At 41.0% G+C, this 24,355-nt stretch overlaps 1 protein-coding gene across 1 annotated transcript; it reads left to right on the top strand.

The window, feature by feature from the left end:
* The first annotated feature begins 3,867 nt into the window (after positions 1 to 3,867).
* On the top strand, positions 3,868 to 5,097 carry LOC143561442 (putative pectin methylesterase CGR2). Its single transcript, XM_077049530.1, has 6 exons — positions 3,868 to 3,999; positions 4,073 to 4,112; positions 4,182 to 4,220; positions 4,295 to 4,669; positions 4,768 to 4,823; positions 4,902 to 5,097. Exons 1-6 carry the CDS (start codon positions 3,868 to 3,870, stop codon positions 5,052 to 5,054), a joined length of 795 nt encoding a protein of 264 aa, XP_076905645.1. The 3' UTR covers positions 5,055 to 5,097.
* Positions 5,098 to 24,355: the final 19,258 nt, after the last annotated feature.

The raw sequence follows: 24,355 nt of genomic DNA on the forward strand, positions 1-24,355 counted from the left end.
CTGAAAATTCAGTTGTACGGGACGGCTAAGACGGATCTCTTATGCAGCCATGTAAGGTTACAAATTATAACCACAAAGGGCTAGGAATACACAAAGCTAATGTAATAGAATGGCATTTAAAAATGATCAATTCTTGATCATTTAAGACTTGGATATAGTTTATAACATGTCATAAGTAAAAAAGCTTTAATCTCATATGTCGAAAATATTAAACTTTTAAGCGTGAACTCACAATGTCATTTTCAAGACTAAACTTAAGCAGCCTTGTCTTGATTACCTGTGACATCACTTTGGTCAACCCATTACACCTAACTTTTAAACAACAAAGGTAAACCAAGACTTTTTCACTGACAAAATCTAGCATTCATTAATCCTTCAAAGTAAATTATATGTAGCAAAATCTAGCATTCAGCAATCCTTAATATGTAAAGCAATCAATTCATCAATCCTTCAAAGTAAAATATAAAAGCAATCCATTTTTCAAGTCAATCATGCAACCTGACTTGTTATATGTAAGGTTGATCGTTACCTGATTAGTGAAAGATGTAAATGTGATCAAACCCTTCGTTATTGAGACGTTGAAGGGTGAGACATTAAAAGACGCAATCACTACCTTCTAAATGAGACGTTGTATTGGAGCTTCCTTTAAAGTTGAACATAAGAGAAACGGGTAAGTTATCTCTACTATGGTTGGCCGATTACTGAAACTCATTTAACCTAGAGGTTCGATTTGATGATGAGTACGTTGGTATTTTGTTTTTACATATGTACATAAAAAAGGGGGATTTAGCCAAAAATAATGATTTTTTCAAGCGAACTTTTGGTCTAAGGTGCTGTTTGTTTTTGAAGACAAAAACTGTCTGCAATCTGATTTCATCTGATTTTATGTCTGCAACTGAAGATGTGGTCTGAAGGTCTGCAATCTGAAAATATAATACTGTTTGTTTTATAAGCTGGGTATCGTCGGCATAAGCTGAAAATTAGTTATCTATCATACATATCACAGTAGATAGAAATCATTTAACGTCTGTAGACTGGTAAAATAGTTGGTGGTGGGCGGTGGACGGTGGTGGTGGCGGACGATGGGTGGTGGTGGTGATGGACGGTGATGGTGGTGGGTGGTGGACGGTGTTGGTGGCGGATGGTAGGTGGTGGTGGTGGCGGACGGTGGGTGGTGGTGGTGATGGTGGTAGGTGGCGGATGGTAGGTGGTGGTGGACGGTGGGTGGTGGTAGTGGACGATGGTTGTGGCCGACGGGTGGGTGGTGGTGGTGATGGATGGTGGTGGTGGTGGGTGGTGGTGGTGGTGATGGACGGTGGTGGTGGGTGGTGGATGGTGTTGGTGGCGGATGGTGGGTGGTGGTAGTGGATGATGGTTGTGGCCGACGGGTGGGTGGTGGTGGTGGTGATGGACGGTGGTGGTGGGTGGTGGATGGTGGTGGTGGTGGTAGCGGGCGGTGGGTGGTGGCGGCGGACGGTGGGTGGTGGGGGTGGCGGACGGTGGGTGGTGGTGATGGTGGCGGCGCATGATGGGTGGTGGTGGTGGTGGACATTGGGTGTTGGTAGATGTTAAGAAGTGTGAAAATGTTGAACAATAGCTTCTTTTTTAAGACCATAAAAGCAATTTGCAGATCTTATTTAAAAAAAAAAAACAGTCTTCAGAAGCTTATGTCTGCGTGCCCGCAAACATAAGCCTATGTTTTAAGCAAAAACAAACACAACTTAAATCAAATAACAAAGGTATAAAAACAGGAAGTTGTGCAGTGTTTGGTTCCCCTGTTGGGCTGTTTTTTTTCCTTTTTTTGGTTGTTGTAACACACCAACAACATCCAAAAGAATTTCATTTCATTTCATTTCATTTCATTTCATGCACGTACCCCACTTTTAGGCTAATTTCTTTCGACCAAGATGACCCTGTTTAGAACACGTCCCCTTGTTTTATTATATCAATCCATTCCACTGATCTCCGATCTCAGGTCTTCTCTTTTTTAATCTCATTGTCCATCACATCATCTTCTTTCTTTCAATTTTGCGATTTAATTTTCTTCATGGGCTTCCGGACCATGAATCCATCTTATTATATGATTGTAAATTGGTTTATATATTGAACCTTTTTTTTTTCCAGATATACTCATCTTCTTTATTTAGATGTGTCAAAAATTGGGTTCCAATATGTAGAAACATAGATATTACATCAATATAGCAGGTAGGCGGGCAACAAGCTGCGCCGCCACCCCTTTCTGAATTGCAAACCCTAACCTGCTAAAGACATACCCCTGCCCCTTTGGAGTCGACACATTGCTATGCACAACCTGTTGGACCCTGGTTAGAAAACGGATAGCTTCCGGTGCCAATGAGCCAAATGTATCAAAAGCCAGAGGGACAAAAACATGTTGGTTCTCTTCGCAGGCTTTAGCATGTTTCTCCACCTTCTTCGTTTCAGCCCTTTTCATTGCTTGCCCAGCTACAAACCCATTATCCCTCAAACCAGCTAAGGGAGATACCCCTGTGAGGTCAACACAAGCGTGTTTTCCCCCGGCCCAACCATAGACGAGCAAATCTGCCGGTCGTAGAGTGGATCTCCCTTCCGTGGGGTCTGTAAGGAAGTTTACGGGGGCTTCCTTTTTAGCTGATATCCCAGCTCGCCTTAAGATGTCCCAAAGAACGTCCCGCACCCAATCATGTCGGTATTTGAACCCAGGCATCTCCTTGCAATGAACCGCATGCTCTCCGAATTTATCCAGGCAGGCCTTACGGCAGATCGGACATGTTTCGTCTTCTGGGTACATTGGGACCATCAAACGGTACTTAAGAATGGCCCTATACTCGACCGCAGACATGCTTTGGCCCAAGCCATCAATCGGGATAACGGTCAGAAAATCTTGGGCATGAGGATCTTGTAAGCATTCAAAAACCGCCTTCTGTCGGGGGGACAATCCAAAAACTTCTCCTAGGCTCTGAGCGATTTTTCCAAAAAGGGCATTCGCCAAAGTTTTTTGAGGCTTTGGTGGGGCGGTGTCCATATTAGAGAAACCGCCAATGTCAAAGTCTGGGAGAGCGCCATTTAGGCGTTCCAGGGCCTGCACGTAGTCTGGGTCCAGGTCGACAACTCCGCTATTCCTTAAGATGTGATTCTGTAGCTTCCAAGACTGAGCCCTCGACGCTACAAAAGCGTAAACCCCAACATCATGAGCCGAAAGAAGGCCTAAACCCCCTAAGCGCATCGGTAAAGATGCAAGTCGCCACTGAAGATCACCAAAGAACGGGCCTCCACATACAACTATGTCTTCGATGGCTTCTCGTAGCCCTTATCAAAACAGGATACCGCATCATCCATCATATGGGGGTGGCATGTTCGTAACCCAAAAAGCAACTTAGCAACCCCCATGCAAGACCTAAGCAGGAGGAGTTCGCTCTGGGGATCCCTAAGGCAAGGTAAGAGTTTCATAAGATCAACCGCACGAGATGCTCTCCGCCTCGCCAACTCCTTAATAAAGTAGGGATCTCGACTAACAGCCCCTCCAAGAAGCTTTACCCCTCTCTCTGGTCTACCAATCCCACTAGGGAAGAGCCCATCTTTGACTTTCACCCCATTACACGCTGGCCAAAAAACCTCGGTTTTCTTAATATTAAGTTGCAGCCCCAATGATGGCCCTTCCGAGTTGATAATGTCTAGGGCTTTAGCGACTTCGTTGGCACCACCAATAATAGTCCCATCATCCAAGTACCAAGCATGAAATGGGAGGTTACAGTCATTTTGTACCCGGAGAGACGGGATGCGGGCGCAACTCTTGTTGGACGCAGCCTAGGAGGCATTTTTACAACCATGCACCTAATTATGTTTTTAAGTTGAATTTCTTTATGTTTTATGGTAGTCATGCCGAGGAGGCTAGGAAACCCAACACGAAGGTTTGTTGGTGGAGGTAGCAATTCGTTGGCCGATATTTTTCATACAAAAGCGCGTCTCACGCCTATATTACCCATTGTCCTCGTCTTGCTAGTAAGTTCATTGTTGATTTTTTATCACATTTGATCTTGCAATAATTCTGATGCTGTCTTGTTTTTGTCAACAGGGAGCATTTGTTATCCTTACTCATCTTTATAGGCACTCAGGTTAGCATTTGGCCATGGTGAATTGACATGAATACCCCTGTCTACTTGACACAAACTCATGGATTGCAGGTGGCTTTAGGGACAATTCAGTAATTAGCATGGTTGAAGGTGACAACATATCAACTTATTAATCACTCCTCACTGTTAATTATAATTATTGCTAATTTTGTTAAAATATTTAGGTGAATTTGGTTGCACATTTGATGTTCAAATGGCAATACCTTATTTAAAGAAAACATATGGTGATGCAATGCACAAAGTGTTGCATGTGGGCCCCGATACGTGCTCAGTAGTCTCCAAATTGAGGAAGGTAAAAGATGCTGAAGCGTGGGGCGTGGAACCATATGATATCGAGGATGCTGACATGGCATGCAATCGTCTAGTGAAAAAGGGAATCGTGCGGGTTGCTGATATCAAGTTCCCGTTGCCATACAGACCCAAATGCTTCTCGCTTATCATAATTTCAGACGCGGTCGATTACCTTTCTCCAAAGTACCTCAATAAAACCCTTCAAAATTTAGCAAGCTTATCTGCTGATAATCTTGTTATATTCACAGGTAACTTGTTTATTGCTATAGAAGTATAAAACTTCTTTTTTTTTTCAAAATAATCACATACATTGCAAATTTACAACATTTTTTTATATTGGTTTCAGGTTATCCTGGTAAGTTAAGAGTTAAAAGCCAGCATCTATCTAATTTTGGTCGCCCGGTAAACCAACATTTATGTTTTATGACTTAATTATGTGTTTTGTGAGTTAAAATTAAGACTAATATGTCGTATTTTTAGGCTAAAATGAGGAGCGCGCTATGGTGGGCCCGGTTTTTTGTTCAAATGAGTCTGGAAGAGAATGAAGCTGCGGTGATGAAGTTTGAGCAGGCGGCTTCTGAGGGTTCATATAAGCCGAAATGCCAAGTTTTTCATCTGAATTCGTATCAGTAACAAGATAAGTGGATCAATGTGTTTGTTTTGATTAATTGCAATTTGGTGAAGTTTTTAAACATTAGGCAATTCAATTTATTGGAATTTTTTACCGTTAGCTTCATATGCAAATAAATATGAAATTTGTGTTCTTATGTGGTGTAGCAAATAGGCAGATGGTTTTAAATCATCTAAACAAACTATCCTCCGTTAGCCGATAGTAATCAATAATGACTATTTAATAAATGACACTTCTTGTTTTCAGTGTATTAGCTGGACACTGGATACATTTTAAGCTTTTAAAGTTTTAACTAGAGTGTTCCTGATGCGCTTTGCGTGGAGAACTCGACAACGGGCCCGCATATTAAAACACGAATACACAAACACATCGTAACGAATATCACTTCGGCATAACAAAATAAAAGTTTATCTAACTATCAAAAGGACTTGGTTGGTATTGGTTCGGCTCATTACGACATTGATGTGGTACCGACACTCGGTATGTGGTTACAATACAAAAAAAATATTCTATTGCGAAAAAAACTCCGTTTTCATCGGAACTTACATAACTTGTTGCGAATACAACTTCGTTTTAACGGCATGACATATAAAAATATGAGCATGGTCGTAACGACATACTAAAGTTTTTAAAATATCGTATGCTAAAGATTACAAAAAAAACAATAACTTAAATGTATAAGTAATAACAAAAAACTATACGGAAAGGAAAACACATGTTACGGTACATACTAAAACTATGAAAACTTTGGGATGCTAAAATAAAAAGTAAACAAAGTTTAGCAAAAAAAATGCCATGAATTAAAACTAAAACAATTTAAAACCTGAAGGGACTAAATTAAAACAACCTAAAATTTAAGGACTGAGTGTAAAACTATACTATATATTAAAGAAGACGCTGTAACAGTATTTTCCTATAATATACAGTACAATTGCTTTGTTTGGGCTATGAAACCAACTAAAAGTAAAGGCCCAAAACCTCGTGATTACATTTTGAGTAAAATCTTAAATTTTGGAGCACTATGTATTTCCTATGATAGAGGAAACGTTTACATTCATCTTAAAATCCATCAATAGTTTTGTTATTGTTAAGATTATTTTTCTTTTAATGTCAGTTTGTGGTTTTGTTTTATTTGTAATATATATATATATATATAAAGCAAAAAACATAAGTTAGAGGCTTCTTAATTTTAAAATGTATCAAACTTGTTGCTTTATACACAAGTGAAAATGCATATGATTTTTAGAATTTAGGGGTAAAATAGTCTTTAGCTCACCAATGCCTTCATAAATTTTAATTTAGAAAAAATAAATAGAACTTTGGTTGCTCAACTTCACCAAATATTTGTAAATTTATAGAATAGTTACATATATAACCCTTATTTTAAAACAACAACCCCCACGACTACGGTCTACAGTCGTAAAATTTTCACACGTTAACAACTTTTTTAAAAAAATTACAACATAAAAACGAGCATTTGATTCTCTTTAATTTAAAGTATGATATTGTTATACTTTTTAATTTTTTAAAAAGTATAAAAGATTGGGTTTTGCAATTCAAAAGGGAGTAGCGGCGCAGCTTATTGCCCGCCTGTCTTTTGTTTCGATGTAATAAAAAATTATTTATGTTTGAATTTGAATCATATTAAAAGCCATCAACTTGTAATATTACTGACATATTAAAAATTTGAATCATATTAAAAATTTATGTTTACTGACATATTAAAAGATGTCAGTAAAACTTATATGTTACGTGATTGCGAGTTAGAATCGGCAGCGGGTTCGGCCGGCTTTGATCCTATTTAAGACTAGATTATGGTCGGAACAGGTCAATAAAAAAATGGTTAATTTGGTTTGGTATAGGTTTGGGTTGAAAGGGACAGAAGATGTTTCGAGTTAAAACAGTCTCTGGTCGGAACATGATTCGGGTTAAAACGGGTTGGTTTAAAAAACTATTTATTTGAAATTACTGTATATTTCATCTTTGCTTCTTGTTTTTAGCCACCGGTTACGCGTACCGACTCTGGTTACGCGTTCAATGCAGTGATACGCACGTGCCAACATCGAATTGCGGAGCATAAGCATTGTGTGATGCACTTACCGACACCGATTACACGTCCGATGTTGCGCGCATACCATCGTTGCAGGCGTTTCGTTTCGTTGCTAGGTTCCGCACATGTTAACACCAGTTATGCGTTCAATTCATGTTTGACGTACTCTTCGTCGCACCCAGCTAGTTAAAAGAAAAGAAAGAGAATAAACATATTTATAAATTAAAAATAAAAAAAGGGTGATATTCAAATAAAAAAATCAAAAGAAAAAGTAGAGAAGAGAAAAATCTTATCCTAGGAATTCAAACCCACAATTATTGCCAACCTCTACGTACCATAACCATCAATCGCGTAATCTAAACTCATCCAACCAATCATTGTGGGTGCCACTCTCATTTATTTGTTTAATTGCCGTTGGAAGGAAAATATAACTATATTAATTATGACGTCGGTGATATTATAAAATTTGAAGGACAGATTGAAGTTGATAATATCTATCATGCGATTGAATTTCTCAACTTAATTGAAAGCTAAGTGTGTTAATTAGAACGGGAATAAAAGGACAACTACTAAGAAGTAAAAAACTCAACAAAACAAAGAAAAGCAAATGAACTGAATGAAACAAATTACAACGGATGATTAACAAAATTAAACTTACATTATTTCTCCTACAACAAACTTGAACATCAATTGCATGTGTTCCACTTAAAGATTGGAGGTAGCTTTAATGTCATTAACCTAATTTGACACCAAGCACATTCCAAATTCGCCATAACATCCAACAAGTGACCGACATGATTGCATTAACCGCTTCACATTCCTTCTTACTTCTCTTATGCTTACTTGGGTGTTCTAAGATCTCTTACTAAATCAAAACTCACCAAATTCGATAATTTGACTCATTCATATATGACCAAGCATACTCACCTAACACTTCTACAATGCACTGTGTTAGGATCTGGCGCACACACAAACACGAATAATACTGCGAGAGAAAAATAAATGAAGATAAACACGCGAGATTTACGTGGTTCGGTCTAAACTGACCTACATCCACGGGCTGCAACCAGGGTATTTTATTATTGATACTGCCTCACTCGTGAGGAATTACAAGTCCAAGATTATAATATATAAAGAACAATCTAGGGTTTCTAGCTTAGAAAACAAGAAAATATAAACGGGCCCTAATAAAGAGATATAGGGCTAGCCCAAAACCTCCCATGTCTTCCATCTTCATAACACCCATTTAATCTGTCTTCAAGTAAATTAGGCCCAAACCGAGCCCAAGCTGTGACATCTGCCCGATCCGACCCGACCCAGGTACCCGTTTCTCTGACCCGATCTCTTTCTTTTATGATTTAATATTTATTTATACTTATATTTTACTTTCAATAATAATAATATACTTTTCCCTCCCGCCTCTTTCTCTCTCTTTCTTTCCGCCGTTCCGTCCCTCTCCTCTCTTTCCGCCTTCTTTTCCCTCTTGTCGCCGTCCCGCCCTTAAGCCTTGAACCCTTTCCTTAACTCTTTGCTTGTCCTTTGGTTCTTCCCGCCTAAGGATGTCTGCAGCTCCACGCGCCAGACTCCTTACATGGAAGCCTGCGTGAAGACATCTTGTTCCTGCGATGCGTGAAGAGAACTCTTCTCGCAGCGCGCTAAGAATGCATGTTCTTCCCGCAATGCGCTAAGAATGTATGTTCTTCCCGCGATGCGCTTAGAATTCTAGTTCTTCACGCAGCACGCTAAGGATTTGTGATTTTTCCCGCAGTGCGCTAAGGATTGTTGTGCCAGCCTTCGCGCTCGCGCACTCAGCCTTCCCGCGCTTAACCCTTGTATCTTCTGTTTATTCTAGCCGTTTGCTTTTGTCATGTCTTTTCTTCTGAGCTGTTGACCTAACCTATCTAATGTCTGAATAGTTACTTTCGGCGCAGCATGCGTACCAACCCCATTGGTTGGTAGAAAAAGTGACTGACATTATCTTTTGAGATCTGCTTTTTCATGCTTTATCCAGTACCTTTATCTGATCCGCCCATGCCTGTTGCTGTTCCCTGTCAGCTTTTCTCTTGTCCCCTGCAGCTGCCATATCTTTTGATATCTTTACTTTTCAGAACTTTTTACTGTTGATATCTTTTCTTTTACTTTTGGAGATCTTTTCTAGGGTTTGTGTCCCCTAGGGTTTGCCTATATATAGTACTATTTTCTTAACACTTCACACACTACACTTATTCTCTTCCTCCCTTTTTGCTCTCTGCCGTTGTTCTTCAGCCGCCTCCCTCCTCTCTTGCCTCCGTTTTCTCCTCTCCTCTGCCCTGTTTTCCGGTAATATATTATATATAATAACTTATTAATTATGCTAACTTATAATCAAGACTTAAAAACAGATCGTTAAAACTATAATCTTAATTATAGGTTAACCTGTGCTTGTTGAAAGTTGGTTTTTGCTTTATCTTACACCGCATCGTTTATCAAGTGAGTTATCTCGTATCTAATCCCTTTTTATTTTAAATGCTTTGGGATGTTCATGTGTTCATACAAAACTTGAGTCTTAAACTTGTTTATGAACTTTAGTCGCGCAGTATCCCATGTGTTGAGGACGTTTACTTGGCTGTTATTTGTATGTGTGTATCATTAACCGCTTTGTTCGGCCTATTCCGAAGTTTTCATGGTACCATTAGATGAACACGGGAGACCTATCGTTTACGGTTTTCTTTGTTTACACTTGCACATATGTTTTCTCGTTTTTGTGCTCAATTGGGAGCACGGATTGAACTATGAACTATGAGCTATGATCTATCTAGGCTTGATCACAATCTGATTGCACCCTTGTTAAACACCAGACATACACGTGTTGCGCGCAGATTTATGGCTATCTATGTATTGTATTAAACTTGATTTCTCACCAACACGCAAGTGTTTGACGTTTATTTTAACACATGTTCAGGTTTGCAGTAGCTGTTTTGGAGCTTGTGGACACGTAGGACGTTTTTACTTTTGGACCTAGAATTAAAATGTATCAAGACAAGTTAATGTTGTTTGAATGTTATAATTTATAATATATTGATTTATGTTTGATTTATGTTCTTTATTTTCCCCGCTGCGCGTGCGCGATAAAATGTGTATTAATAAATATTGACACCAATAGTGTCGCGAGTAATGAAGCAATATGTGGCGCCCCGATGTATAATCCGCCTTTGGTCGGGGTGTTACAGATTGGTATCAGAGCTCGTTGACTTTAGGATAGGTGGTTAGACGTAACGGCCTAGAATACCTAAGAGTCCCTTCTTGCGCATGAGAGAAATCTCATGTTTGCGCGCTTATTGTTAATTACTCGTTATTTATGAATATGCTCGCGCTTGCGCAGAATATGATTTTATGTTTTATTACGCGATATTTCGATTTTTGTTGAATTTCGATTTTTATTGATTTTACTTACATATTCGTTTGTTGGGATTGAAAATCCGAAAAGTCATGGTGATACATGAATAGTTGATTTTCAATTTCCATTTACGATTATGTTCTGAGGTTGGAGACTTGAAAAGTCATGGTGATACATGAATTGTCAACCTCCAATACTCATTTTCTTGTATATTTTATATTGAGGATTGAAAAGTCATGGTGATACATGAATCGTCAATCTCCAATGCTCGTTTGCTCGTATATTTTAAATTGGGAATTCGGAAAGTCATGGTGATACATGAATTGTCGATTCTTGATTCGAATTTGTTACCTTTATTAAGTCTGCATTTAGGATCATTTATTTTACTTTAACTTTTGACTGTAACTGACTCCGTGAAACCAAGCTTTATAAGATTAAAACTTTGCGCTAAAACCAAGATATTAACTAAAATTTAAAATTTTTATAGAATGCCTCCGCTATCTCGCCGATTTCAGAGAAGAGAAGCCTCGCGCATGCGTAGACAGCAACGTTCCCAGGAAATGGCCGCCGCGAGAGCCCAAGCCTTGAGCCAAAACAACACCTCGAGTTATAACATTAAGTCCTTTAACGCGGGTAACCCTCCAAAGTTCACAGGTCTTGAAGGAGCCACCGTGATGCTCCAGTGGCTTGAGAAAATAGAAAACACTTTCCTTCACACCCAATGCCCCTCAGACAGACGAACCCTATATGCTTCCAGTGTCCTGGAATCCAGAGCGCTTACGTGGTGGAATGGAGTAGCTCATGCGCGTGGCGCAGAAGCTGCTTCCAGCATGCTCTGGGAGGAATTTAAGGAAATTCTTACGCGAGAATTCTGCCCTCCCAACGAAGTTAAGCGCCTGGAGGAGGAATTTTGGAATCTTAAGCAATACAGCGGTGAAGCGCGCGAGTACGCGACGCGCTTCCACGAGCTAAGCTTACTGGTCCCTCACCTTGTTACCCCTTCCCGCCGAGCCATAGAGAAATTCCTTGGGGGTCTTCCCATGGAAATTCAAGATTCTGTATGGGCCAGAAACCCAGTAACCCTCTCTGACGCCATCGAGTTGGCCGCTGTGCTCAGCGACAACCATGTCAGAGCAGGAACCCTGTTCCTGCGGGGAACAGAAAAGACCAAACCCACCAAGACTGTCCCTGAACCAACAGAAACCAAACCAGAACCCTCAAACCGTAACAACCTCAAGCGCAGGCGCAAAGCCTATGCGCTTACCAACCCGCCCATTACCCAACAACCCATTTACCAACCTCCAGTTTATGCGCCTAACCCACTGTCAGCCTACCCAACACCTATAGTCCACAACTATGCCTTAACCAATCCCGCACTCCCTGCCCCGCCACCTAAGAAACCTTACACAGGAAATCAACCTTTTTGCCCAACCTGTAGACTTCACCACCCAACCCAAACCCCGTGTCGACAATGTAACCGATGTGGCCGCGTTGGTCACTCTGCTGAATACTGTAGAGTCCCTCTCGCCAACCCAATTGCGCCAACACCACCAGTCTACCCGCAGAATCCACAACCAACCTACCAAAACCCACGACCCAGGTCGTGCTATAACTGCGGTGATCCCAGTCATTTCCGGAACGCGTGCCCGAGACTACAAGTGCAAATCACACAAGCGAATCCGGTGAACCAGATTTCGAACCAAGTGACGCGTGGACGAGCTTTTAACATAACCGCGCACCAAGCGCAAGCGAATAATGACGTAGTTAATGGTACATTTTTGCTTAACGGATTTTATGCTTCTGTACTTTTTGATACTGGCGCCGATCGAAGTTTTATTTCTCGCGCCTTCGAACAGAAGCTTGCGCGACCGCGCGATGACTTAAAAGAAGATTTTTCAGTTGAATTGGCTAATGGCGAAACTGTTTTAATTAACTCTGTGATTAAAGATTGCACGCTTAACCTTAACGAAAACGATTTTCTGATTGACCTCATCCCCATGCCTCTTGGAAGCTTTGATGTTATCATTGGTATGGACTGGCTCTCAAAGAATCGCGCCGAAGTTATTTGCGCCAAGAAGTTGATTCGCATTCCTCGAGAAAATGGTGATCTTCACATCTACGGCGAGAAACCCTCCCGCGGTCTTAAGCTTATGTCTTGCGCCGAAGCCCGAAGACTCATGCGGAAGAAGTGTATTGCATTTTTAGCCCATGTGGTCAAACCTGCTGAAGAGAAGAAGCTTCGCGATATCCCTGTTGTGCGTGATTTCCCTGAAGTTTTTCCTGATGATCTTCCTGGTATCCCTCCCGCTCGTGAAGTCGAGTTTCGTATTGATCTTGTCCCTGGTGCTTCCCCCGTAGCTAAATCTCCTTATCGTCTTGCACCCGCTGAGATGCAAGAATTGGCAAGTCAACTTCAAGAGTTGACCGCTAAAGGATTCATCCGCCCTAGCTCTTCGCCCTGGGGTGCTCCGGTGTTGTTCGTTAAAAAGAAAGATGGATCGTTTCGCATGTGTATTGATTACCGCGAGTTGAACAAACTCACCATTAAAAACCGGTATCCCTTACCGCGTATTGACGACCTCTTTGATCAACTCCAAGGTGCCTCTTGTTTCTCGAAGATTGATCTCCGCTCTGGCTATCACCAGTTGCGCATCCGCGATGAAGATGTTCCGAAGACTGCTTTTCGAACTCGTTATGGCCATTTTGAATTCTTGGTCATGTCCTTCGGTTTAACCAACGCACCCGCCGTTTTCATGGATCTAATGAATCGGGTGTGTAGGCCTTTCTTGGATAAATTCGTGATCGTGTTTATCGATGATGTTCTGGTGTATTCTAAGACCAAGGCCGAGCATGAGCAACATCTCCGATTGGTATTGCAAAAGCTCCGAACCGAGCAGCTCTATGCTAAGCTTTCCAAGTGTGAATTCTGGTCTGATGAAGTACAGTTTCTTGGTCATGTTGTTAACAAGATGGGTATTCATGTCGACCCATCCAAGATTGAAGCAATCAAGAACTGGATTACGCCATCCTCTCCTTCTGAGATCCGTTCCTTTCTGGGCTTAGCTGGTTACTACCGGCGATTCATTTCGAACTTCTCAAAGATCGCTTTGCCTTTAACAGCTCTAACGCACAAAGGTAAACCGTATATTTGGGGCTCGAAGCAAGAAGAAGCCTTTCTAACGCTCAAGCGTTTGTTGTGTGAAGCTCCTGTTCTTGCGCTACCTGAGGGTAATGATGATTTTGTCGTGTATTGCGATGCATCCAACCAAGGTCTCGGTTGTGTTCTTATGCAACGAGGCAAGGTTATCGCTTACGCATCAAGGCAACTCAAGGTTCATGAAAAGAATTATACAACTCACGACCTCGAGCTTGGTGCAGTTGTTTTTGCCTTGAAGATCTGGAGACACTACCTTTATGGTACTAAGTGTATCCTCTACACTGACCATAAAAGCCTTCAGCATATCTTTGATCAAAAGGAACTTAACATGAGGCAACGCCGATGGAACGAACTCATCAGCGATTACGAATGTGAGATCCGGTATCATCCTGGTAAGGCTAATGTGGTAGCCGATGCGCTCAGCCGAAAACCCTGATAGCTTAACTGTATCTTGCCGCGCACGCATCTTCACTTCGCGCCGATTCAAAGCAACCTTGAATCGCGTATTCGTGACGCGCAGCGCGCATCCATCAGTAATGGTAACCTTCGCGCCGAGTTAGTGTGTGGCGCGGAAGCACTCTTTGTCCCTAATCTGAGTGGAATTCTCTGCTATCTTAATCGCATCTGGATTCCCTTTGATGAGAATCTTCGCGCTGATATCCTGAGTGAAGCGCACAAATCTCGGTATTCTATTCATCCTGGCGCTGATAAGATGTACAAGGATTTGCGCATTACTTATTGGTGGCCCGGTATGAAAAAGGATATTGCTGTGTTCGTAGCTAGATGTCTGACTTGTTCTAAAGTGAAAGCTGAACACCAACGCCCATCTGGTTTGCTCGAACAACCAGAAATTCCTACGTGGAAATGGGAATGTGTAGCGATGGACTTTATTACCAAGTTACCTTTGACAGCAAGCAAACATGATAGCATTTGGGTAATAGTGGATCGATTGACTAAGTCTGCTCACTTTCTGCCCATTCGTGAAAACTACCGTGTTGAGCAGCTCGCGCAGCTTTATGTCAAGGAAATTGTCTGCCGCCATGGTACTCCTTTGAGCATCATATCCGATCGCGATGGCCGTTTTATATCTCGCTTTTGGAAATCTCTCCAATCTGCGCTAGGAACTCGCTTGGACATGAGTACGGCATATCATCCTCAGACTGACGGACAGTCTGAGCGAACTATTCAAACTCTTGAGGATATGCTCCGATCTTGTGTTCTTGATTTTGGAGGTAATTGGGATTCGCACCTGCCTTTGATCGAGTTCTCTTATAATAACAGCTATCATTCCAGTATCGGTATGGCCCCATTTGAAGCACTTTACGGTCGTAAGTGCCGCTCCCCGATCTGTTGGAGCGAAGTGGGTGAAACTCAAATCACAGGACCCGAACTTGTTCAAGAGACAACCGATAAAATCGCCAAGATCCGTGATCATCTGCTGACTGCCAGGAGCCGACAGAAGAGTTACTCAGATCGTAGGCGAAAGCCTCTCGAATTTCAAGTTGGTGATCTTGTTCTCCTCAAAGTGTCGCCTTGGAAAGGTGTTGTCCGCTTTGGGAAGAAAGGTAAGCTTGCTCCTCGATATGTTGGTCCATTCAAGATTCTCGCGCGTGTGGGAAAAGTTGCCTACAGACTTGACCTGCCGCCCGCGCTCAGTAATGTGCATCCAACGTTCCATGTATCCAATCTCAAGAAGTGTTTAGCTGACGAGAACCTTCACATTCCACTTGATGAAGTTCAAGTTGATGAAACTATGCATTTCGTTGAGAAGCCTGTTGAGATTATGGATCGCGAGGTTAAGCAAACCAAGCGCAGTCGTATCCCTATCGTGAAAGTTCGCTGGGAGTCCAAGCGCGGAGCCGAGTTTACATGGGAAAGGGAAGATCAAATGAAGATCAAGTACCCGCACCTGTTCTCTGCGCAACCTACTTCGAGATAAATTTCGGGACGAAATTTCTTAAAGTAGGGGAGACTGTGACATCTGCCCGATCCGACCCGACCCAGGTACCCGTTTCTCTGACCCGATCTCTTTCTTTTATGATTTAATATTTATTTATACTTATATTTTACTTTCAATAATAATAATATACTTTTCCCTCCCGCCTCTTTCTCTCTCTTTCTTTCCGCCGTTCCGTCCCTCTCCTCTCTTTCCGCCTTCTTTTCCCTCTTGTCGCCGTCCCGCCCTTAAGCCTTGAACCCTTTCCTTAACTCTTTGCTTGTCCTTTGGTTCTTCCCGCCTAAGGATGTCTGCAGCTCCACGCGCCAGACTCCTTACATGGAAGCCTGCGTGAAGACATCTTGTTCCTGCGATGCGTGAAGAGAACTCTTCTCGCAGCGCGCTAAGAATGCATGTTCTTCCCGCAATGCGCTAAGAATGTATGTTCTTCCCGCGATGCGCTTAGAATTCTAGTTCTTCACGCAGCACGCTAAGGATTTGTGATTTTTCCCGCAGTGCGCTAAGGATTGTTGTGCCAGCCTTCGCGCTCGCGCACTCAGCCTTCCCGCGCTTAACCCTTGTATCTTCTGTTTATTCTAGCCGTTTGCTTTTGTCATGTCTTTTCTTCTGAGCTGTTGACCTAACCTATCTAATGTCTGAATAGTTACTTTCGGCGCAGCATGCGTACCAACCCCATTGGTTGGTAGAAAAAGTGACTGACATTATCTTTTGAGATCTGCTTTTTCATGCTTTATCCAGTACCTTTATCTGATCCGCCCATGCCTGTTGCTGTTCCCTGTCAGCTTTTCTCTTGTCCCCTGCAGCTGCCATATCTTTTGATATCTTTACTTTTCAGAACTTTTTACTGTTGATATCTTTTCTTTTACTTTTGGAGATCTTTTCTAGGGTTTGTGTCCCCTAGGGTTTGCCTATATATAGTACTATTTTCTTAACACTTCACACACTACACTTATTCTCTTCCTCCCTTTTTGCTCTCTGCCGTTGTTCTTCAGCCGCCTCCCTCCTCTCTTGCCTCCGTTTTCTCCTCTCCTCTGCCCTGTTTTCCGGTAATATATTATATATAATAACTTATTAATTATGCTAACTTATAATCAAGACTTAAAAACAGATCGTTAAAACTATAATCTTAATTATAGGTTAACCTGTGCTTGTTGAAAGTTGGTTTTTGCTTTATCTTACACCGCATCGTTTATCAAGTGAGTTATCTCGTATCTAATCCCTTTTTATTTTAAATGCTTTGGGATGTTCATGTGTTCATACAAAACTTGAGTCTTAAACTTGTTTATGAACTTTAGTCGCGCAGTATCCCATGTGTTGAGGACGTTTACTTGGCTGTTATTTGTATGTGTGTATCATTAACCGCTTTGTTCGGCCTATTCCGAAGTTTTCATGGTACCATTAGATGAACACGGGAGACCTATCGTTTACGGTTTTCTTTGTTTACACTTGCACAGATGTTTTCTCGTTTTTGTGCTCAATTGGGAGCACGGATTGAACTATGAACTATGAGCTATGATCTATCTAGGCTTGATCACAATCTGATTGCACCCTTGTTAAACACCAGACATACACGTGTTGCGCGCAGATTTATGGCTATCTATGTATTGTATTAAACTTGATTTCTCACCAACACGCAAGTGTTTGACGTTTATTTTAACACATGTTCAGGTTTGCAGTAGCTGTTTTGGAGCTTGTGGACACGTAGGACGTTTTTACTTTTGGACCTAGAATTAAAATGTATCAAGACAAGTTAATGTTGTTTGAATGTTATAATTTATAATATATTGATTTATGTTTGATTTATGTTCTTTATTTTCCCCGCTGCGCTGTGCGCGATAAAATGTGTATTAATAAATATTGACACCAATAGTGTCGCGAGTAATGAAGCAATATGTGGCGCCCCGATGTATAATCCGCCTTTGGTCGGGGTGTTACACAAGCCTCCACAAACCCAACAATCTTCCACTTGGAGGCTTGATAAACTTCAAACTGCCATCCGCTGTGAATACTTGTACATTTAGTAATCTCCTCGACTCACCTGGTTGCAGTTGCCTTCTCATCAATTAACTTGAAGGCCCGTTGAAGCTCCCCCGAGCTCCAACACATCAGTCATGGCTACAACTGCCACTGACTCGTTCTCTGTCCCTACCGGCTCCCACTTATACAAACTGCCGGATCCTGAGATATCTCGAGAACAAACAACACTCTCCATATGTAGCAGGTAACCTTCTGGAGAGACTTTAACAGATGGAATACTGGTTCTTTTAACACACTGTCGTCTGGTAGATGTAACTGAAGCTTTGAATGACTGACTGTCAGTGTTCCCACTGTCACGAACACCTCTGACTTGTTTTCTTGAACCTTTCCATACACGTTCAACCTGAATCTGACCTGTGGCTCTGGGCTCATCTCCTGCAAAACAAACCTTCTTTTGCCCACTAGACTCTATGAACCGGATTTTGACTTTTTTCTGAATTGGGGCGGTCACTCCCTCAGACGGTAAACTGACCATGTATAGCGAACCTCTCTTTTTTCCTCAAGCCATGACAAGATTACCTTTAACCACCTTCCACTGCCCGTTCCCGAACTTAACTTCATGCCCCTGATCATCCAACTGCCCAACTAAAATCAACAATTTCTTTAGACCCGGAATTACCCTGACATCTCTCAAAGTCCATGAACCAGCTGAAGTCTTCAAATCAATATCACCCATGCCCGTAACATTAAGAACTTCATCGCTCGCAAGTCTTACCCTTCCAAAATCACCAAACTTTAGATTCCTCATCATTTCACTGTAGTGAGTGGCATGAAACGATGCACCAGAATCCATAACCCAGGAATCAACGTTACTCTCAACACTACAAACCAAAGCCTCATCACTACTAACCCCGTCATCTGCGTCGTCTTCTGTAACGTTTACTTCTTTCTTACCATTCGGACACTGATTCCTGAAGTGTCCAATCTCTTTACAAACCCAGCATTTAATATCTTTACAAGTCATAGACTGACTCCTCTTCTTGCTCCCACTACCTCGTTGTTTTCCCCTACCCCTGCCTTCGGCGACTAACATATTACCTGATGATTCGCCTGAACTTCTGCGTCTTGAATCTTCTCCCAGAATAAGATCCCGAATCCCATCGAAAGTAATTTTTGTAGACGAGTGACAAACTGCAGTCACTGTTTGAGACCAACTGTCGGGCAAAGAGGATAATAACAACAGGCCTTGAACTTCATCATCAAACTTAATGTCAACCGACACTAAGCGGGACAGGATCAAATTAAGATTATTAATATGCGTTGCAATAGACCCACCCTCTTTCATTCTTGTAGTCACTAGCTCTCGGATAAGATAGACCTTATTCGCTGCCGAAGGCTTCTCATACATGTTGGATAGTGCCTCCATCATACCACGGGCTGTGGTTTCTTTCATGATATTGAACGCCACATCTTCTGACAACGACAAAGTAATACAAGCCCTAGCCTTCTTGTCTAACTTCTTCCAACCTGCTTCTGACATCTTTTTTGGTTTTTCATCTTCTAGCACTACATCTAAATCTTTCTGACAAAGTAGCGCTTCAACCTGCATCTTCCACCAACCAAACTTTTGCCCATCAAACTTCTGTATCATAACATTTCCGTCTTCTGCCATGACAATGACCAAACGAAACTGGATAAGAAACAGAGACAACAATGGCACAGGCCTGAACTTAACGGATGTTCTACTGAACATTGTTAAACAATCAACCTATTCAATGCGCAGCGGAATAACGAACTTTGATAATCAAAAACTGAAATTTAAACTGAAATAGTATAACCTGATAACACGGTTGACACTGGTTCTTGGTCTCGGTGATCGGTCTCTTTTGATTCAACAACTGTTTGGCAAAACAGATTCTGATTTTGGCCTCTAATCGCTGATCGAAAACCCGACAAATAATCGATGGAATTACTGAGTGATACCTTGACCGGCGGTGTTGTTGGCTGCTTAATAGCAATCGGAGATCACCCATGATTGGTGGTTTTCTTTCAAAACCGATTTTTTTTAAACTTTCTGTTCCCCAAATAATTTGGTGCTTCTGCTCTCTTTGTTGGTAACCCCAAAAAAAGACAAACAAGCCTCAACTAATTTGCAATCTTCCTTCTCATTAATTCTTGGATGACAAAAATTAATAAAAAGAAACTGACCTCTTTTTTTGTGATGTAAATGTGAGTGAAACCGATACTTCCGATCAAAAGACTAGGTTATTGGCCGACTACCAAAACGAAACTAGCTTGATCCAACTCTTCTCTCATGATCGTGTACTTCGGTGTGTAACGAACCTAATCTCTCTAATACCACTTGTTAGGATCTGGTGCACACACAAACACGAATAATACTGCGAGAGAAAAATAAATGAAGATGAACATGCGAGATTTACGTGGTTCGGTCTAAACTGACCTACGTCCACGGGCTACAACCAGGGTATTTTATTATTGCTACTGCCTCACTCGTGAGGAATTACAAGTCCAAGATTATAATATATAAAGAACAATCTAGGGTTTCTAGCTTAGAAAACAAGAAAATATAAACGGGCCCTAATAAAGAGATATAGAGCCGGCCCAAAACCTCCCATGTCTTCCATCTTCATAACACCCATTTAATCCGTCTTCAAGTAAACTAGGCCCAAACCGAGTCCAAGCGTCCACAAACCCAACACACTGTGCATCGGATATTCTTGGCTTAGTCCACACAACACACACTTTTAATCCCCATCATTTATGCCTCTTGAAAATAAAACCATTTTAGTGTAAATATGATCCAACAACAGTCTTCATATAAAACAATTAACTTTAGTTTGTGCCCACTTCTATCAAAAAGTAAAATTAGTAAAATAATACCTCATATTATCAATTTCCCACCTTAGGTTTTTGACCACAAACGGAGTCTCAAACCAGTTCGCCCCTTTCCATAACCACAAATCCGGACTATCGATGAATATCACATTTGAGACCAAATTTAAACAACTCTCAAATTCACTTCTTTGTTGTCTCATACTTGGTTTTCTCTTCCATCTCCATATGCAAGTTCTTTCATGATTAATTCAAGTAGAGCCATTGATGGTCGAGTGCAAATCATGTATTTTTATATGTTATTTTATATTTTTTATGTAGTTTATTATTTGAACTACGTTACTTCAAATGTGCTTTTGTATTTCAGGTCATTAAGCATTAAAGATACTAATCGGAGATATTTACGAACATGCTTTGGAGTCACAGGAAATCGTGTTTGATGTGCACATGATTCAGGGTTACAACAACAACAACAATAATAATATTCAAATGACAAATAAGTAAATTAAAGCTGTACATGTTTTCAGGCATTTGGGCTATACGAAAGTGAATAAGAAGTAATTAAATAATCATTTCTAACTAACTAGTTTTTTTTAACCGGCGCGTTGCGCCGGGGCAGTTGACAAAACCCCATCGTTGAATCACGGTGTTGGTAAAATCCGAGCATTAAGACGATGAGTCGACACGAATTCGATCAGTATCGGCTGCATTCGCCATGCTATAGACACCATTGGTAAAATCTGAGCGTTAAAACCCCAAAAAATTAATTCATCAAATTAACATATAAAAATATTAACGTATAAGAAAACAAAAGAAAACATATAAGAAAACACAATATTAAATACGATGTTTATTTGGTTGGCAAACCTGGGCGGTGGTAAAACCCAAGGGTTGCCGATGCCAAGCATTGACGCGGTAATTTGACACGAATTCAGTCGTTTTGATTACGTACGTTACAGTTCTAGAACTAAAAAATAAAAATATATATATAAAAATTGAGGTGGACCAATTCAGTCGATTTTGATTACATACGTTACTGACCGAATTTGTGTCGGTCGGTAAACTTGCGCATTGGTCAAACCCGAGCATTGCCAGTCATGGGCTTTAAATAAGGTCGCGAGTCTACGTGAACTTAGTCAGTTTCTTTCAGGATTGTTATGAACTCGGTCAGTTTCTTTCAGATTTGTTATGTAGCATCCCGGAAAATCCCATAATTATTTTGGGTTAAAAATGTCAACTTTGAAATATGAGGGATTAAAATATTCTCAAGGCAACTAATAGTAAAAATGAGATAAAAAAATAAAGCATCTCATTTTAAGGAAGTAAGAAAATCCATCCCACATGAAAAGATAGAAGAAAGTTGAAGCATTCCACATGATAATATAAATAAGAAAGAAAACTTTCATCCCATATGGAAAGGAGGAAGAAAATGGAAGATCTTTATAGGCTTGTTCACGAGCCGAGCCCGAGCCAACCCCAGCTCGAGCTCTAGCTCGATATTCAATCGAGCTGGCTCGGCTCGAGCTCGAAATTCAATCAAGCTGAAAATGTGAGCTTAAGCTCTGCTCGGTTTTAAATCGATCCGGCTCGGATCGTCTCGATTTGGCTCGAGTTTACCGATAATATTAACAATTATATGCAACATTCAAGTTAAACTGAATATTTGGCTCATGTTTACCGATAATATTAACGGTGTGGCGGTGGAATAAGCATAGCGGCGTATTGGTAAGAGGCGACGGAGTGGCGGAATAAGCAAAGCAGCGTGTAGCACTAATTGGGAATAAGTAAAGCAGCGTGTGTATGTGTATGCTAATTGAATGGTGATGGAGTTACGGAGTACTTGTGGGCTGTTCGATGTTACAGGGCGGCGTGAGAATGGGAGATTAAGGTTGAAGTTTGAAGGAGCAGATAACATGTAACAGTGGTGTGAATTGGTGATAGGGTTGTGTATTTGTGGGTATTTTATGTAGTTGTATTGGGCTAAGAAAGAAAGTCCATGTTTTAAATAATTGGGCTACATAATAAAATGCATGTGTGTGTGTGTATAATAAATTAAAATAAAATACTTCAAGCCTATTGAGTGAGCTCGAGTCGAGCCGAGGCTAGCTCAGGCTCGGCTCGTTTTGAAATCAAATCGAGCTCGGCTCGACTCGATTACAATCGAGCCGATTTCGAGCGAGCTTTCTCCGAGCGAGTTTCGAGCGAGCTTTTTGAACAGCCCTAGCTCTTTATAAGGAAGAGAGTTTCCATAGTAATATTCTTATGTGGCTAACCACTCTCCCTAATCCTAGCGGAGGGTGCGACACACCCGACACGCACGGGCACGAGCAATGGGCGCTTTGATGGCGCACGCTCACATCGCCGCGAGCCGCATAAGGGCCGCTTTAGTATTTTTGGATAGTATAAGGACTGAAAATGATAATATGAATTTTCCTTCCTTCGCGCTATGCGAATCGATCAGGTTTCAAGTCTTCATGCTGCGCGAAAGACAAAATAATATAAACAGACATTAAGCGTCTTCGCGCTACACGAAGTACCGAGATAGGGTTTCTTCGCGCTACGCGAAGAACCTATTCTGCATGTGTGACATGTATAGACATGTGGCAAGCCGCCTGATGACTCAGCTGCTATATTGGCGGTTCACGTTGCGCGAACGGCTAAGGCATTTGTCCTTCGCGCTACGCGAAGGAGCAGAAAACTTGTTATAAATAGGAAGGTGTATGCCACTTTCCGATTCACATCAATCACACCGCGTCCATCCGTTTAGTATCGTTTTGCGTGTCGTTCTCGTAGTATGTGCCAAGCCCCAAGGTTCCGACGGTTTAAGCCTCAATATGAGATAGAGAATAGAAGTGATGCCCGTACAAGCTTAGGCATATAAACTCCGAATACCTGTGTAAGGTAGGGGTTCTGCTTAAGTTACCATTTTATTATATTATATTGGCTTAGACCATAGTCAGGGGTATAGCCCAAACCTTGATCATAAGTATGTTTACAAAAGCTTTATACAAAGGTTATAGTTAAAATAATGTTTCTTCATGATTAAGAAACATAAGGTTTTTTTTTTTTTACATTTATATGAAGTTATAGTCAAAAATAGTTTCTTCATAATTAAGAAAAATTGCATGCAAGAGATATAGTTTTCTTTATGATTAAGAAACGTAAGATTTTATATATAAAGATTATAGTTATTTAATGTTTCTTCTTGAAGAAGAAACCTATCAATAGATATTTTTTCATGCAGTAGAAACTCAGCACATGATTTGTAAATAAATGGAAAGACTACGGTTCTAAATATTTTATTCAAACAAATGATCAATCAAGGTTTAAAGCTATCAAAACCAGACTAAAGGTCTGTAGCTGGATCAAGAGACGATCTGGGTATTTATATAAACCTATTTTTCTATAGGTTAACCATCATTTATTCACAAAGGTTTTCAAACGAATTCACCACATCATTCAGAAAAGACAATCACAAGTGAATACGTTAAACCTTTTACAGTCAGTCATTAAGATAAACGGGTTGTTTATCTTAACAAGTCAGTCAACTGTTTATATGAGACTATGTGATCTTTAAATACAAGGGATTACATGATCCCTAAGTCACAAGGTAGAAAATAAAAGCAACTCAGTCTGAGTACACATGTGTCTGGATCCAAACATATCTGTTCAGTCTATCAATCAAGGCTACGTGACCGTAGGCTAACAGACATAACGAAAGTTCTCCAGTGGGCATAAGTTCCCAGAGAACCATAATTGTGTGTGTATGGCAATGGCACAAGTTTCCAGAAATAAGAGACGTTTCTGCTGAGTTTGTTCAACAAAACTATCTTGCCAGACAAAGATTTTAATAAAAGTTTTTAGAGTCAATGATTCACCAGCATATCGCTGACGTATTTTTCCCCACATTACGGGAAAGAAAGTATAGTACAG

The sequence above is a fragment of the Bidens hawaiensis genome, unplaced genomic scaffold (assembly GCF_021521415.1).
Source record: "Bidens hawaiensis isolate Kalapana, Puna unplaced genomic scaffold, B.hawaiensis_p1.1 tig00020676_1, whole genome shotgun sequence".
In the NCBI taxonomy this organism is placed as follows: Eukaryota; Viridiplantae; Streptophyta; class Magnoliopsida; order Asterales; family Asteraceae; genus Bidens; species Bidens hawaiensis.